The following is a 14,328-nucleotide window of genomic DNA, read 5'->3' as shown; positions in this document are numbered from 1 at the left end:
TGGCACAGGGGTTGGCTGGAGAGAGAGAGCAGACACGGGCTACAACCCGGTCAAAACTGGTTCCTGATCTCTATGCAGTGGTGGCAGCAATGGAAAGACTATGTCAGATATGTGAGTCAGCAATATGTCTATTCAGCCTCTACATAACAATGAAAACGGGTCATGTGATTAATCACTTTCCTTTTTTTTAAATTTGTTTTGAAAATATAAATAACCATACTGTGCAATTTAGTCAATTATGAAACATTTTTATACTATAAGTGTACAATAGAAAAGACTGAAAAAAAAGATTTAAAATCTCAAGCTGGATCTTCTTTTGTCTGACATCAACTGGCCAAAAAGTAGCGTGATGTTTTAGTTTTGCGTTGCCTTGTGTTTTTATTGATAATACTGTCCGTATGGTTGATTCTTAATTTTTGATATACAACCTATTGTGTTAAACAGGATAATAAGTCAATTGTCATGGAGCAGCCATCAGTGCAAGGCAGTGGAATGAGAAGTTCTCAGTCAACAGCAACTATAGACCCTGTCCTGAACAGAATTGGAATAGTGGTCCGTTCCCCCAGTTCCCCAGAAGAAAAATTTCCTGATAACATCTCTAGCTCATCAGAAGCTTCAGAGAGCACTGGTAATAGTAAGTACAAACTCAGTCGTTAGAGTTAAAGGTGTAGTTGAAAATAAGGAGATTTTGACTTTCAGCCTGCCTGGACAATTATCACTTATATATGATTAAACACAAGTTCAATAGGACCATTCTAATATTTAGCTTTAGAAGGATGCTCTTTTTCTTTTATTTGGGTTATTTAAGAAACTAATATTTCTAGTTAGCAAAACCATGTTAAAATGTGACAGTAAACACCTTTATAATGTTACAAAAGATTTCAGTTTCAAAAAACAGTGTTTTAGGCATCAACATATTAGAATGATTTCTGATGGATCGTGTGCCACAGGAACACTTGAAAATAAATTACACTTTAAAATACATTACTATAGAAAACAGCTATTTTTAATTCTAGGAATATTTTCTAGATAATAATAATTCTATAAAAAGTTTTTCCTGGATTTGATCAAATAAAACATAGCATGAGACACTTTCAAAAACAAAATTGCAACACTTTCAGCTGTGGTGTTTATAGTAGCCTTATGGGTAGTGCTCCTGTATAGTAAAATGCCATAAAGTGTCAGATACAATGTTTAGCCTCCATTATGTAGTGTTTTCACTTCCCCAGGCCTGACCCCACACGCCACTTCCTCTGCCACAGACGTCTGCTTTGCTCGGCAGCACAACATTTCTGACAACAACAACCAGTGTTTCTCCAGCGCCAATGGCCATTTGCCTAACAGCATGGCCGTGCAGAGACCCGGTGCCATAGACAACCAGCCTTTGGTGACTACCGAGCAAATGAAGGTGAGTGCACATGTGTCCAGAACACCCACCGAAACCTGGAATCCACTGATAATGCTCTTGTCCATCAAGATGACTGCTAAAGTGCATTCAATAGACCTGCAGAGAAAATAACACCTTCAAGGTGTTTTTCTTGAAGCTATTCTATCTAATTATAGCTTTAGAGAGCTCAAAACAACACTAAAGTGCCATTTTTGAAATCGAAATCACCTAGAACAAATTAATCCTGTGATGAATGGTCTGTAACATTTGTGTTTTAGAAAATGAATGCTTTTATGTGAAGCTAAAAGCATTTTTAAATAAGGCAGTACAGAAGCAAGTGGTTTTGTCACAAACACATTTGCGGTCTTGTATTAATGGAGCATCCCATATTATCAGGCTTTCTTTACTCAACACAATGCATAGCAGTATTTAAGTCAAAATGAGACCTTTTCGCTCCTGTCCGCCTCTTCATCCATCCTCCCACTCTCAGAGTCGTCTCAGAGAAGAGCAGGGTGAAGGACGCTTACATTGTCTGTGATTTATTCACTGGAGGTCGACTAGTAGCTACAAGTTGCCTTTGCAAATTGCTGTCAGTAAGAAGTGTGCGACTTCTTTTTATCCAGGCGCCCACACTGACCATGGAGGGAGGCCGGCTGAAGAAATCCCAACAGCTGATAGCTGGTCGGGAATTTGAGACTGTGCCAGAGCCAGTATGGAGAGCACTTTACCACTGGTATGGGGCCAACCTCAGCCTACCCAGACCGGTATGTATGCCATCTCCCTTTAGAGATGCCACCCTGGGCTTGTGCTTCAGTGAATGTCATTTGCTTTTACTTTTTGTGCAATATTACTAATGGTGTAATATGATTTATTTATTTTCTATTCTGACTTAACTTTTTATTAAACGATGTTGCCTGTCATCCTCACACTCATTTTCTACACTTTGCAAGCACATGATTCATATTAGCCTTAGATAGTTAATAATTATGAAATATTTTAACAGTAAATGGGTTACATTCTGGAGGTCATTTTGAAATCTTTTGCTGACATGACACACAATCTGAAGAATAAACTGAGAAATAATATTTAGTTATTGGTAAAAAAAAAAAGTTTGATTCATATTTATTATTGAGTAAACTTCAATGTAAAACATTAGGAGTCATTACAATTATTTGTATAATATTAAAAATGGATAAAATAATTTTAATGTAATTAATAGTATTAATTTAAGCTTAATTAAATTGAATTAAATATAAATGAATGTAAACATGTTGTTTATTTAATAATTTTGGCGGCAGGTTTATATATATATAATATTACAAGAAAATATAATTTTTATATAATCAGAATTTGTTTTTGAATGTGGTAGTAAAGTTCATTTTATGCAAGAATAATTAATCTAATTATGTCATTTATGTATGCAGTAGAGGTTTAAACTCAGATTTAAATTTCTTTAAATGCAGAAAGAAAAAGTTAAAATAATAGTCATGTGAATCTGGCCTGTGAACTTTGCATTCAGATTAGTTTCTCTTTAAAACAAGCACACCACTATAGTCAAGCCTAGTGCATATCTCCACTATCCTTATGCAGTTTCCTCTTCTATCAGGTTATCACATCTACAGTCACAGTTCAACCAGAGCTGGAGCTCTTTCCTCGCTACCTTCTGTTCCTGCGCCAGCAACCAGCCACACGCAGCCCTCAGTCTAACATCTGGGTCAATATGGGTATGAGCAGCCTGCGAATGTTCCCTCCACATATGCCTCGAGGTAACGTAAGCCTGCAGCAAGAGAGAGGCTACCTCCACTGCCTTGACCACCTATTCTAATCTTCTAAAACACCCAGCTCGGTCTCACCAAAATGATCTGTCTGGATAACTAAAGAGCCAAATCCTAATGCCAACACCTAGAGTCATAATCTGAGTTCAAAAAAACTATGAATATGAATTCATGTTGAATACATAACAAAAATATATCCAAATATGTCAGTTCCCGAAACATAAAAATGCATATAAGTGAAAAATGTAATGAAAACTGTAGTTTTGGGCTTCCTTTTTGTTGAGTCCTGAAGGTGGGTAGGGCGAAAATGTCATTTAAAATGTTGTCAGGCTCAGAAGACTATTTGGTGTGGGTAAAGATGAGCGCTCTCTGATTTCCTATAATCGTTTGCTTCGTAATCATGTCAACCTTTTTTTTTTTCGTCTCCTATGAAATCAATAATTGCTGTACGAATCTTAAATGTATCATCATTTGATTTGTTTTTGTTTTTTTTGACAAGACTGGAATAATTTTAAAAAAGGCATTTATTTAAATCAGACTAATGAATTGATGAATGTTGCCTTTGAAAATGACCTTTGCCCTTTCTTGCTGCTACCTTACAACTAATCCTCAGTCTGTCAATCAGGTATTGGGGCTGTGTGTGTGTGTGTGTGTGTGTGTGTGTGTGTGTGTATTGATCTGTGTGCTCCTTGTGACTGGTTGATTTAATAGCATGCTTATTAGAATCTATGGATACATTTTTCATTATTGCATTAAAATGAAACCATAAGTGTTACTTGACTGATTTAGCACAATAGGTTGAATTAAGTTTACATTCTCAATAACTTAAAGTTAGCTTTTGAATATATAACACAGTAGGGTGGAAAAGCTCCTAAAGGGTTCTATTTGAAACGATATTAAATATTTTATTGCGTGTGACAAAGAGAATGCTCAAGGTTTTTCGTTCTCAACTCAGGAAACGTTCCTTCTCCGAACGCCCCTCTGAAGCGGGTGCTGGCGTACACAGGCTGTTTCAGCAGGATGGGCACCATTAAAGACATTCATGAGTACCTGTCCCAGAGGTTACGCATCAAAGAAGAGGACATGCGCCTCTGGCTCTACAACAGTGAGGTGGGGACCTCCTTAACAGATACTGAATAAAAGAGCATCAAACTCTGATCAAAGACATTCATATGCAAATCTGACCTCATTATAGTTATGGATGTCACCTCACAGCTGTGAGCTTCAAAATTTAAATTCCCGTGCTCAGTTCACATATTTCCAATTTAATCCAGAATGTTTGAGAGGAGTGTCTGAAAAATAGCCACTGGTGGTATTGGGGGGGACAATTCTGGTTACCTTTGATTTAAAAAAAAAAAAAAGTATGTGCTGGGTGAATATTTTGATCCATTTTCCTGGAAGAGAAAGATGTATTTTGAAAAGTGAATTCATTCAAAATTTGTAATTTTCTAATTTTTACAAATGTTTTAAAAAGAAGTCGCAAAGACTGCATTTATTGGATAATGCAAAACAAAAATAAAATGTAAAAAAAATATTTTGGGAAAATTCTTTATTTTAATAGATTTTAAAATGTAATTTATAAATGTAAGCCACAAAACGTATTTTAACAATTCTTTATTATTATATTGATTCTAAATGTTAATTAATAATAGTTTTAATAATTTGATACATCCCTTACATTGTGTACTAATCTTGTTTTATAATGTCTTTTTATCAGAATTACCTCACTCTCCTAGACGATGAAGATCACACTTTAGAAAGTTTGAAAATTCAAGACGAACAGCACTTAGTCATTGAGGGTATGTCTGTGACATTTATCTGTCTTAATTAAAGTTTTATCTCACTTCACATTTGCTGAGCTGTGTGGATTAAATTGCGAAGCATGCGTGGCTCTACTGATGGAAAAGGAAAAATTATTAAGATATCTTTTCCTCCCTTTAGTTCGAAACAAAGATATGAGCTGGCCGGAGGAAATGTCTTTCATTGCAAACAGCAGTAAAATCGACAGACACAAAGGTAATGTCAGAGGTCTTGGAAAGTGTTGGAAAAATCTATGCAAATTGGAGGCTGGCCAAGTTATCTACAAATGTCAGAATGTTTATCTGAGTTCGACCTTGGGCTAGATGGCACTGTAATACAATTCTTTAGATGAGTTATTTGTATCAAAGCACATATCAAGTAGATTATTAACATAGAAAACTAAAGCAGCAAGAGTCCAAGAAGCAATTACATTAAGAAATATAAAAGTCATATCAAAGCACAATGTTGCTATCGCACTCTATGAAATACTGAGTAATTGAACTTCATGGAGATAATACTCAAGTGGTTGAGTCAGAGGAGCATAAATTGAATCAAACCTTCAGTCTCTAATAACTTTATATATGTTTTGCTATTTCTCTTGCAGTTCCTACAGAGAAAGGTGCCACAGGTTTGAGTAACCTGGGTAACACATGCTTCATGAACTCTAGTATTCAGTGTGTAAGCAATACCAAGCCCCTCACTGAGTACTTCATCTCAGGGCGACACCTTTATGAGCTTAACAGGTATGGAGATGTGGTCAGGTTTTTTTTTTTTTACTTGTTAATTAAAATTATCATTGCTTTTTGAAATTTAGTTGATGAAATCCATTCATTTCAGCTGAAATCCACAGTCAGGAGTTTTGTGCAAGGCTAAGATGATTTCGCTCGTGTTTGAGTGGATCACCATGTTGATCAGTTGAAAACTGCTTGTTTTGAAAGTGACTTCCGTGATGTTTTTTGCCTTGACAGAACCAATCCAATAGGAATGCGCGGTCACATGGCTAAATGCTATGGTGATTTGGTACAGGAACTCTGGAGTGGCACCCAGAAGAACGTTGCACCTCTGAAACTCAGGGTGAGTTGATAACACCTCCTGTTATCATTACCACAAACCCAAATGTTTCCATTTAAAATTCTTATGCTATTTTTTTGTTTTACTTTTTTGTAGTGGACAATAGCAAAGTATGCTCCAAGATTCAACGGCTTTCAGCAGCAAGACTCCCAGGAGCTTTTGGCCTTCCTGTTGGATGGGCTTCACGAGGACTTGAATCGTGTGCATGAGAAGCCGTATGTGGAGCTCAAGGACAGTGATGGTCGGCCCGATCATGAAGTGGCCACAGAGGTCGGTGTCACACTACTGTTTTTCAGCCCAATTTTTCTGTTTATACAGAAGCATGTGTGACGCTCGCGGTTGTTTTAGCCTTTGCAGCCTCAATATATGAATACATAAACACAAAACTTAATCTCTAGAACAACTCTAAGAGTCTCTTCATAAGCATTTCACTGTTTCTTTTGATGAAAATGGGCACACTGATGATATGCTAACGGTATGCTGTTTCCAACAACATCTGTATGTTTCTCATCGTAGGCCTGGGAAAACCATTTGCGAAGAAATCGTTCTATCGTAGTCGACCTCTTCCATGGGCAGCTCAGGTCCCAGGTGAAGTGCAAGACCTGTGGCCATATAAGTGCCCGCTTCGACCCCTTTAACTTCCTCTCGCTTCCGCTTCCTATGGACAGCTCCATGCACTTAGAAATCACAGGTGAAGCCAAGCAGAGAGAAAACATAAACTCCATCAGCAGATATGCCAGTCTCACAAAAAAGCTTTTTTAACTTGCAGTTATCAAACTTGACGGCTCCACTCCGGTGCGGTATGGGCTGCGTCTCAACATGGATGAGAAGTACATGGGCCTGAAGAAACAACTGAGCGAGCTGTGCTTCCTGAAACCTGAACAGATTCTGCTGGCTGAGGTTCACACGTCCAACATCAAGGTCAGCTCAACCTGCCACAACAACACTGTTATTGATGCAATTATTGTGTTCTGGCTTTTAAAATAAATGCTTGTCTTTTGGTCTAGAACTTTCCTCAAGACAACCAGAAGGTGCGACACTCGGTGAATGGCTTTCTCTGTGCATTTGAGATCCCTGTGCCTGGCTCACCCACCTCAGTCACCTCTCCAGTAATAACAGGTAACAAGGATTGATTACTTCAACTATTAGGTAGTAGTTGAACTATTGAAAATTTTGCTAAGAGAAAAATTTGTTACTCACAGGGCACCCAGATTAAATTAGTTTATTTCTTTTAAGGTTTGGAGAAATGTGTCTTAGTGTTACATCACTTACTCCTCTACAGTAAATGGGTGCCCTTAAAATTAAGTCCAAATGATAAAAACATTATAATGATCCGCAAGTAATCCACATTACTTCAGTCCACCAATTAATGTTTTCTGAATTCAAAAGCTCAAAGAATTTACAAAGCTTAAACACATGTATCATTTAGACTTTTAATTCTAAAAACATCACTAGCCATTTTGTTACTGGAGAAAGGAATATTATGGATAGAGGATTTGTTTTTTAGTTACAAACGAGTTTAAAGTTAAAAAATATCATAATAGATTTGTTTATTACAGATGTGTATCTTGTCACTTCACAAGACACTAGTTGATAGAGTTTTTGTGTGTGGAGTTGTGTGATTTACTTGATTATTGTGGTGTTTTTGGGCTCTAATTCTGACGGCACCCATTCATTGGTGAGCAAGTGATGTAATGCTAAATCTCTCCAAATCTGTTCTGATTAAGAGACAAACTCCTATACATCTTGAATCCCCTGAGGTTGTGTAAATATTGAGCAAATATTCATTTTTGGGTCAGCTCTATCTTTAGAAGAGAAGCTATCGCTTTGCCATGGACACTCCTATTTGTCATTGACCCATAAATGTCTCTTTTAGAAAAGCCACCTGTGGCTAATGGGACAGCAGGGAATAATCACATTGGAAAGTCTGGCCTGATTCCTAATGGCATGCCCAGCACAGTGGTCCCCTGCACTCAAGAGAAGCCCCTCTCCAATGGTATACCTAATGGCCATGCCGTGCCGGTGCAAGACAGCCCCTTCATTGGCTACATCATTGCCATGCACAGAAAGATGGTGAGGATTTACTTATGTCTTCGCTATTTTCGCTACTTGATGGTCGTAAGCATCCTAACAGCGAGGTCTGTCCCCTCAGATGCGGACAGAGCTGTACTTCCTGTCCTCTCAGAAGAACAGACCTAGTCTGTTCGGTATGCCACTGATTGTGCCGTGCACAGTTCACACGAGTAAGAAGGACCTGTATGATGCCGTGTGGATCCAGGTGTCCCGACTTGCCAGCCCTCTGCCCCCACAGGAAGCCAGCAACCATGCACAAGACTGGTCAGTGTCATCTGCAGGTCAAAAAGATTAGGTTGATATTTAGCAGGTTTGAATTATGCTACCGTTTGCCAAGCATTTTATGCTCACCAAGGCTGCATTTATTTTATTTATCAACAACAAGTAAAACTGTGATGTTGTTTCTTAATATTACAATGTAAAGTAAATGTTCACTATTTTAAATATTTTTGATCCTTAAGAATACATTCTAATATGTAGAAAAAGGTGACAAATGTACTAATAATTTAATAAAAACCTGGTATCTCTAGTTAAATTGCTTCTATATATAACAATTATAATCATAACAAATATAGTACCATAATAATTGAAATTTCACAATTCCTTTGTTTTCTTAGCTTCTTTCAAAAAGTCAGCAGTGACCTAGGAAATACTCACTAATCTTAAATATTTAGTACTCATTTTACGTCATAACGTAAACTTGTTGTCATTTTCTCTTCCAGTGATGATAGCATGGGCTACCAGTACCCCTTTACTCTGCGAGTGGTGCAGAAAGATGGTAATTCCTGTGCCTGGTGTCCCTGGTACAGGTAAGGTTTTTAATGAAGTGGTCGTGCGGGCGCATATCTCACACTGCAGCATGTTGTTGTTGTTGTTGTGACTGACAAGGGTTGTCGCCAACTTTGCCAGGTTCTGCAGAGGCTGCACAGTGGACTGTAATGAAGACAGAGCGTCTTTAGGGAATGCCTACATTGCTGTAGACTGGGACCCTACCGCTCTGCACCTTCGTTACCAGACCTCTCAGGAAAGGGTGAGTGTTGTGATAATGTTTTAAGATGTTAAAGACCATAAAACCAGTTTATTGAGATTTCAGTCAGTTCAATGTTTCTCCCTGTGTGAAGGGTGAAGTTTTGTCACTGGATTCAGTCTGATGCCGCACTGCATCACTTGATGTATCCCTTAAACCCAATGATTACTCTGTCAGCACTGTCATTCCCTGTGAAGAGTTTCACTTCTATCTCACATCACAGCTGAGAAATCCATTAAAAGCATATTGTATGATTAATAATTTTCTGGATCTGCTACCTATTTTACCTCAAGCAGAAGCTCATGATAAGCCTTGAACTGCTCATTATGATCTGTCATTGCTACTTGCAAAAGACACTTTCTAAAGGCAAAAGCTTTTGCAAAGTCATAGTGAATCAGTTGCTTAAGATTACAAAATTCATGGTTTTCGTGCTAGTTTTTAATGTTCATTTGAGACTAGAAGTGTCAGTTTTATAACGTACAAATACAACTGTGTAACTGTACATTTTAAAAATGCCTTTAAATATAATTACAGATTAAATCCTGGTTGCATGATTATTCAAATCTTTCATAGTTCAGATCTCTGAGTAGTTTTTCATTCTGTGTCAGGTAATCTAATGCTAATGTTTATGTTTTGGGCAGATAGTGGAAGAGCATCCTAGTGTAGAGCAGAGTCGGCGCGCTCAAGCAGAGCCCATCAGTCTGGACAGCTGTTTGAGAGCCTTCACCAGTGAAGAAGAGCTGGGAGAGGATGAACTTTATTACTGCTCAAAGTGTAAAACCCACCGCCTGGCCACCAAGAAGCTGGACCTCTGGAGGCTGCCTCCTGTACTGGTGAGAAACACATATTATTTCTGTTTCCTCTTTTTCTGTAGGAATAAATTATTACATGATTATTACTTTCATGATTAAGCATCTGACGGCACTATATGCATTTTTTTGTGTATATGTATGGTTTATGTTTTAATCATGAAAGACCACATCAAAATGTTTGTGTTTTTATTACACAAATGTATAATTATTGTAAACCATTGCCCTTTGTTATATTTGATGGAAATAATTTTTATGTGTGCTTTTTTTTCAGATTGTTCATTTGAAACGTTTCCAGTTTGTCAATGGACGCTGGATTAAGTCTCAGAAAATTGTGAAGTTTCCGCGTGAGAGCTTTGACCCCAGTGCGTTCCTGGCCCCACGGGAAGTGTCTCAGAGCATGGGCAGCCTGCAGAGCCTGCAGAGCGAATGCCTGGTGGAGGAGCTCCAGAGGCTGGAGATGGGAGACTCCTCCATGTCCTCCATCTCCACTACTACTGTGGCCAGTCCTCCCACCTCCGGCAGAGGTCTGCGTCTCTCTCTTCTCTTTGTGCAAACCTTTTGAACACCAAGATTCTCTAATCATTGCGTTTATTTTTTCAGGCACCCCATGCTCCATCAGGAGGGTGGGCAGCCCACTGAGCAAAAACAGCAGCCCTGGCGGCAGCCCCAGGAATACGGGGCGGAAACAGGGGCGTCTACGTCTTCCCCAGCTGGGCAGTCGACATCGACTCTGCAACAGCAAAGAAAACCTGGAAGCCTGTAGCAGCAGCAAGGAGAGCGAGATCGAACCGGAGCAGGGCGCAGTGACGGACGGGGAGAATCAGATCACATTTGATGCAAACACGCAAGACACCTGGTCACTGGACGCCTCGAGCAATGACTGTGACGTGATCATGGTGAATGGATTGGGACAAGACAGCAGTCAGAGTAATGGACACTCGGAGGTCAGCGCAGATCTGGACACCCCTCACCAAAGAAATGACATCTGCCTGGAGCCACTGTACAATTTATATGCAATATCAGTAAGTGATTCCTGTCCACACGATCCCTTGTGTAGTGATTTGCTTTTGTAAGCAGCTTCTCTAACACTTGGGATTGTTTTCCTTTCAGTGCCATTCAGGAATAATGGGAGGGGGGCACTATGTGACTTATGCCAAAAACCCCAATGAAAAGTGGTACTGTTACAATGACAGCAGCTGCAAGGTAAGGTCTTCAATCTCGTTATTCTTTAACATCTCGGTTTTCATTGTTTTGCTTTCTTTTTGCACAGATATCTGCAAAGATAGAAAATGTTTCAACAAAGTAGAGATGAAAGAAGTCAATGCTAAAACAAACAGACTGGACACTAGAACCTTTTTACAGTCATTTTAAAGCAATTACCATCTGAATTCGGCAAGCTCAGCATTAAATTAAAAATGGAATTTAATTCAATGTTATTTAAAGCAAATACATTTAAAAGAGTTTGTTTAATATACATACTGTGGAATCAACATATAATTTGTCTTGTTGAAATTTCCCTGGTGTTCGTTGCTGAAATATTTAATTAAAATGTAAAAATATAATAAATATTGTTCAGTATAAGAACTGTGGTATCAGCATTGGCATTTATATTCTTGAAATTCTCTTGCATTGGTGTTGAATATAGAGAAGAAAAAAAAAAATAAAAATAGTCTTTTAATATATGTACTGTGGTATTGTGGTATACTGCATTGGTTATTAGTTTTATTGGTTATATCGTATTATATTTCTCTTGCATTGGTTTTTAATATTGAAGGAAATAAGAATAATATAAAATGAAATAAAAACATCAAATCAAATAAAAAATAATGTTTTTAATATAACTGGGACTTACGTTCCTGAAACATTAAAATAATAGTAAAATAAAAAAATTAATGTGTAATCTGGAAATGTCTGGTTACTCTTTATGTTCAGGTGTCCTTGTTGCAGTGTGATTTATAAATTGAAGTGCTGTGGAATATTAATTAACTGGGGTTTGGTTTAAGTAAAATTATACTTTAAAAATAAGACATGAGGACAAAATAGGTCATCTTCACATATTTTGTTTATTTGCCTGTAAAATTCTAACAGAATGTGCTATTTTCAAGTGCAAGATGTATTTTCTTTTTTTTCTTTTTTTCTTTTTTGGAAAATGAATGGCTTTTAGAAAACGTACAGTTTTTGACCCTTGTGTGATTTAATTTTTAAAAGAAAATTAATAGACAAAAAGAATTTAAATGGAGAAAAAAACAGCAATACATTTTCTGGGGGTTTTTAGGAAAAAAAAAAGATAGAAATCATGATCAAAATAATCCACTTCTTACCTCAAAATTCAACCATACATATGCAGGCTTTTTTTGTTTAGAACAGTGGTTTCCACAGTTTTCGTACATATTTACACATGCATGCTCATGCATACAACCATAAATTTACACGCACTCATTATGGCTTTGCAGACACATGTAAACTCTTACTCAGCCTGCTCCCAAAGTCTCTTAAAAGTCATCCCAATCGATTATTGTGCTTTTTACTCCTCCTTCGCTGTGTTTTGTTTATTTTTTTATGCAATCCAACACACCACGCTCTCCATCTCTCTATTCAGATACTCTCATTCCGCTCTCCCAGAACTCCACCATCATTTGTTGACAGAGAACAAGAAATTACTGCAATAAATGATATATGTAAAGCCATGTTGTCTGTTGTCAGGGGTAATTTGAATTATTTTGATAGTGCACACAATAATATGAATACAGCTTAATTTGTCGGCACCGACACACCTGCTTTAAACGGGTTGAATAAGTATTAGGCTATCAACATTGGATTTATATTTTTGAAATTTCCTTTGCATTGGTTTTGACTACTGAAAGTACTGAAAAATCAAAATTGGGGAAAAAAATTACTGTGGTAATAATGACCTCGAAATGTTCGTTGACAACACTATAGAAATATTGCGCAACACTTAAACCGTTTCTTGTCGTCTCTTCAGGAAGTTCACTCGGACGAGATTGACACAGATTCAGCGTACATCCTGTTCTATGAGCAACAGGGAGTGGACTACTCGCAGTTCCTGCCAAAAACAGAGGGCAAAAAGATGGCGGACACCACTAGCATGGACGAGGACTTTGAATCCGACTACAAGAAGTATTGTGTGCTGCAGTGATGCCCTGCTCTTCCACATCAAAGACGCTAGGGGGGGTCTGTCAGCACGCCAGTGCAACGAGAACTGAAGCACAGCGCCGCCCCAGAGGACCATCATGTGTGAAAGCACAAAATATCAGTTAGCACAACACCGCCGCTGACTGCGCTTTCAGAATAGAGGTACCTGACACTTCAGATACTCGAGGGAGAGGGCGAGTGAATCAGAGATGACTGTAGCGTTCATGTGATTGTTGCCAAGCAAACAAATAACTGTTAGCCAATCCCTCGAAATCACCATTACCAGACAGACAAAACATGCCAGCCCTCACAGGTGAATCCTAAGACTTCATAACAAGAGCTCATGCTTCTGTATTGGTAATAATCAGAATGCTAATTGGCAGATACTGATGGTGAAGATGGTATAAATAATAGAGGTTTCTCTAAAGCTTTTGTTGGCTTAGTTTTCTCATAGTTTGTTTTTTTTTTTGTTCTTTAGTAAATTCCATACACTACCTCACATCTTTTGCGGTTGGCCAACTGTTAATAGAAAATCAGTGACAGTATTATATCATCTGAGGGCAGTTGAAATTCTACTTTATATCCAAAATTCAGTTGTTTATTTTATTTAATAAAATAAATCTACCAATTAATAAAATATCCTCCCAGTCCTGCGCTGCCAAATTATGCACATACTATTTTTGTTGATTTTAGTTTTAGATCTTATTTAATATGGTTACTTTCAGGCTTGGTTTCTCTTTAGAAGAGTGAGTCTATCTCTTATTTTCTTTTAAAAAGTTTTATACATTTATTTTTATCGATGAATTTTTTTTTTTTTTTTTTTTTTTTTTTATGCAGTAGTTCACTTTGCCTAAACGCATTTGCTTACAGCTTTAGTCTGATCAAACCACGTCCTCTCAGCAACTTCACACCTTCTTACACGTTTTCCTGTCACTTCTGCGGAGACTAAAAACAGCAGTCCGACACATATCTAAACAATGTTTTCTCACCATGTCCAAGCCAAAGTGTCCAACCGGTCATGTACATAACATGCGGGAAGCGTTGCGTACTGTTAGACGAGAGCGTAAGAGGCCTGTTTTGTGAACAGTGTTAGCACAGAGGAATATTTCACAGCCTTCGCTTTTAGAGAACAGCATTTTCACTAAACTGCAGAATGTTCTGAACGTCCGTCTGTGTCGGAGGGGGTTCAGGTTATTAGTAGCATTTCTTCAGCGGCTCTTGATAAGAGAG

General features: G+C 37.9%; 1 protein-coding gene across 4 annotated transcripts in view; it reads left to right on the top strand.

The window, feature by feature from the left end:
- The window catches only part of usp32 (ubiquitin specific peptidase 32), a 39,219-nt gene that overhangs the window by 24,052 nt on the left and 839 nt on the right, over window positions 1-14,328 (top strand). The window contains exons 12-34 of one of the 4 annotated variants that reach the window (XM_043259113.1): window positions 9-111; window positions 445-628; window positions 1,230-1,408; window positions 2,011-2,151; window positions 2,994-3,153; window positions 4,118-4,272; window positions 4,880-4,961; window positions 5,104-5,178; window positions 5,567-5,705; window positions 5,931-6,036; window positions 6,130-6,303; window positions 6,550-6,724; window positions 6,803-6,954; window positions 7,041-7,152; window positions 7,910-8,106; window positions 8,186-8,370; window positions 8,829-8,915; window positions 9,016-9,136; window positions 9,775-9,966; window positions 10,217-10,469; window positions 10,546-10,967; window positions 11,056-11,148; window positions 12,929-14,328. The exon at window positions 12,929-14,328 is cut by the window's right edge and continues 839 nt beyond it. In XM_043259113.1, coding sequence (XP_043115048.1) covers window positions 9-111; window positions 445-628; window positions 1,230-1,408; window positions 2,011-2,151; window positions 2,994-3,153; window positions 4,118-4,272; window positions 4,880-4,961; window positions 5,104-5,178; window positions 5,567-5,705; window positions 5,931-6,036; window positions 6,130-6,303; window positions 6,550-6,724; window positions 6,803-6,954; window positions 7,041-7,152; window positions 7,910-8,106; window positions 8,186-8,370; window positions 8,829-8,915; window positions 9,016-9,136; window positions 9,775-9,966; window positions 10,217-10,469; window positions 10,546-10,967; window positions 11,056-11,148; window positions 12,929-13,102 — 3,661 coding nt within the window. In that variant the 3' untranslated portion in view covers window positions 13,103-14,328. Of the gene's footprint in view, window positions 1-8; window positions 112-444; window positions 635-1,229; window positions 1,409-2,010; window positions 2,152-2,993; window positions 3,154-4,117; window positions 4,273-4,879; window positions 4,962-5,103; window positions 5,179-5,566; window positions 5,706-5,930; window positions 6,037-6,129; window positions 6,304-6,549; window positions 6,725-6,802; window positions 6,955-7,040; window positions 7,153-7,909; window positions 8,107-8,185; window positions 8,371-8,828; window positions 8,916-9,015; window positions 9,137-9,774; window positions 9,967-10,216; window positions 10,470-10,545; window positions 10,968-11,055; window positions 11,149-12,928 lie in introns of all 4 variants that reach the window. The other 3 variants (XM_043259114.1, XM_043259115.1, XM_043259111.1) reach the window with 3 other exon arrangements.

This window comes from Puntigrus tetrazona, chromosome 15 (assembly GCF_018831695.1).
Source record: "Puntigrus tetrazona isolate hp1 chromosome 15, ASM1883169v1, whole genome shotgun sequence".
NCBI lineage: Eukaryota > Metazoa > Chordata > Actinopteri > Cypriniformes > Cyprinidae > Puntigrus > Puntigrus tetrazona.
Note: the sequence above shows the minus strand (reverse complement) of the source record. Positions and strands in the feature narration are given on the sequence as shown.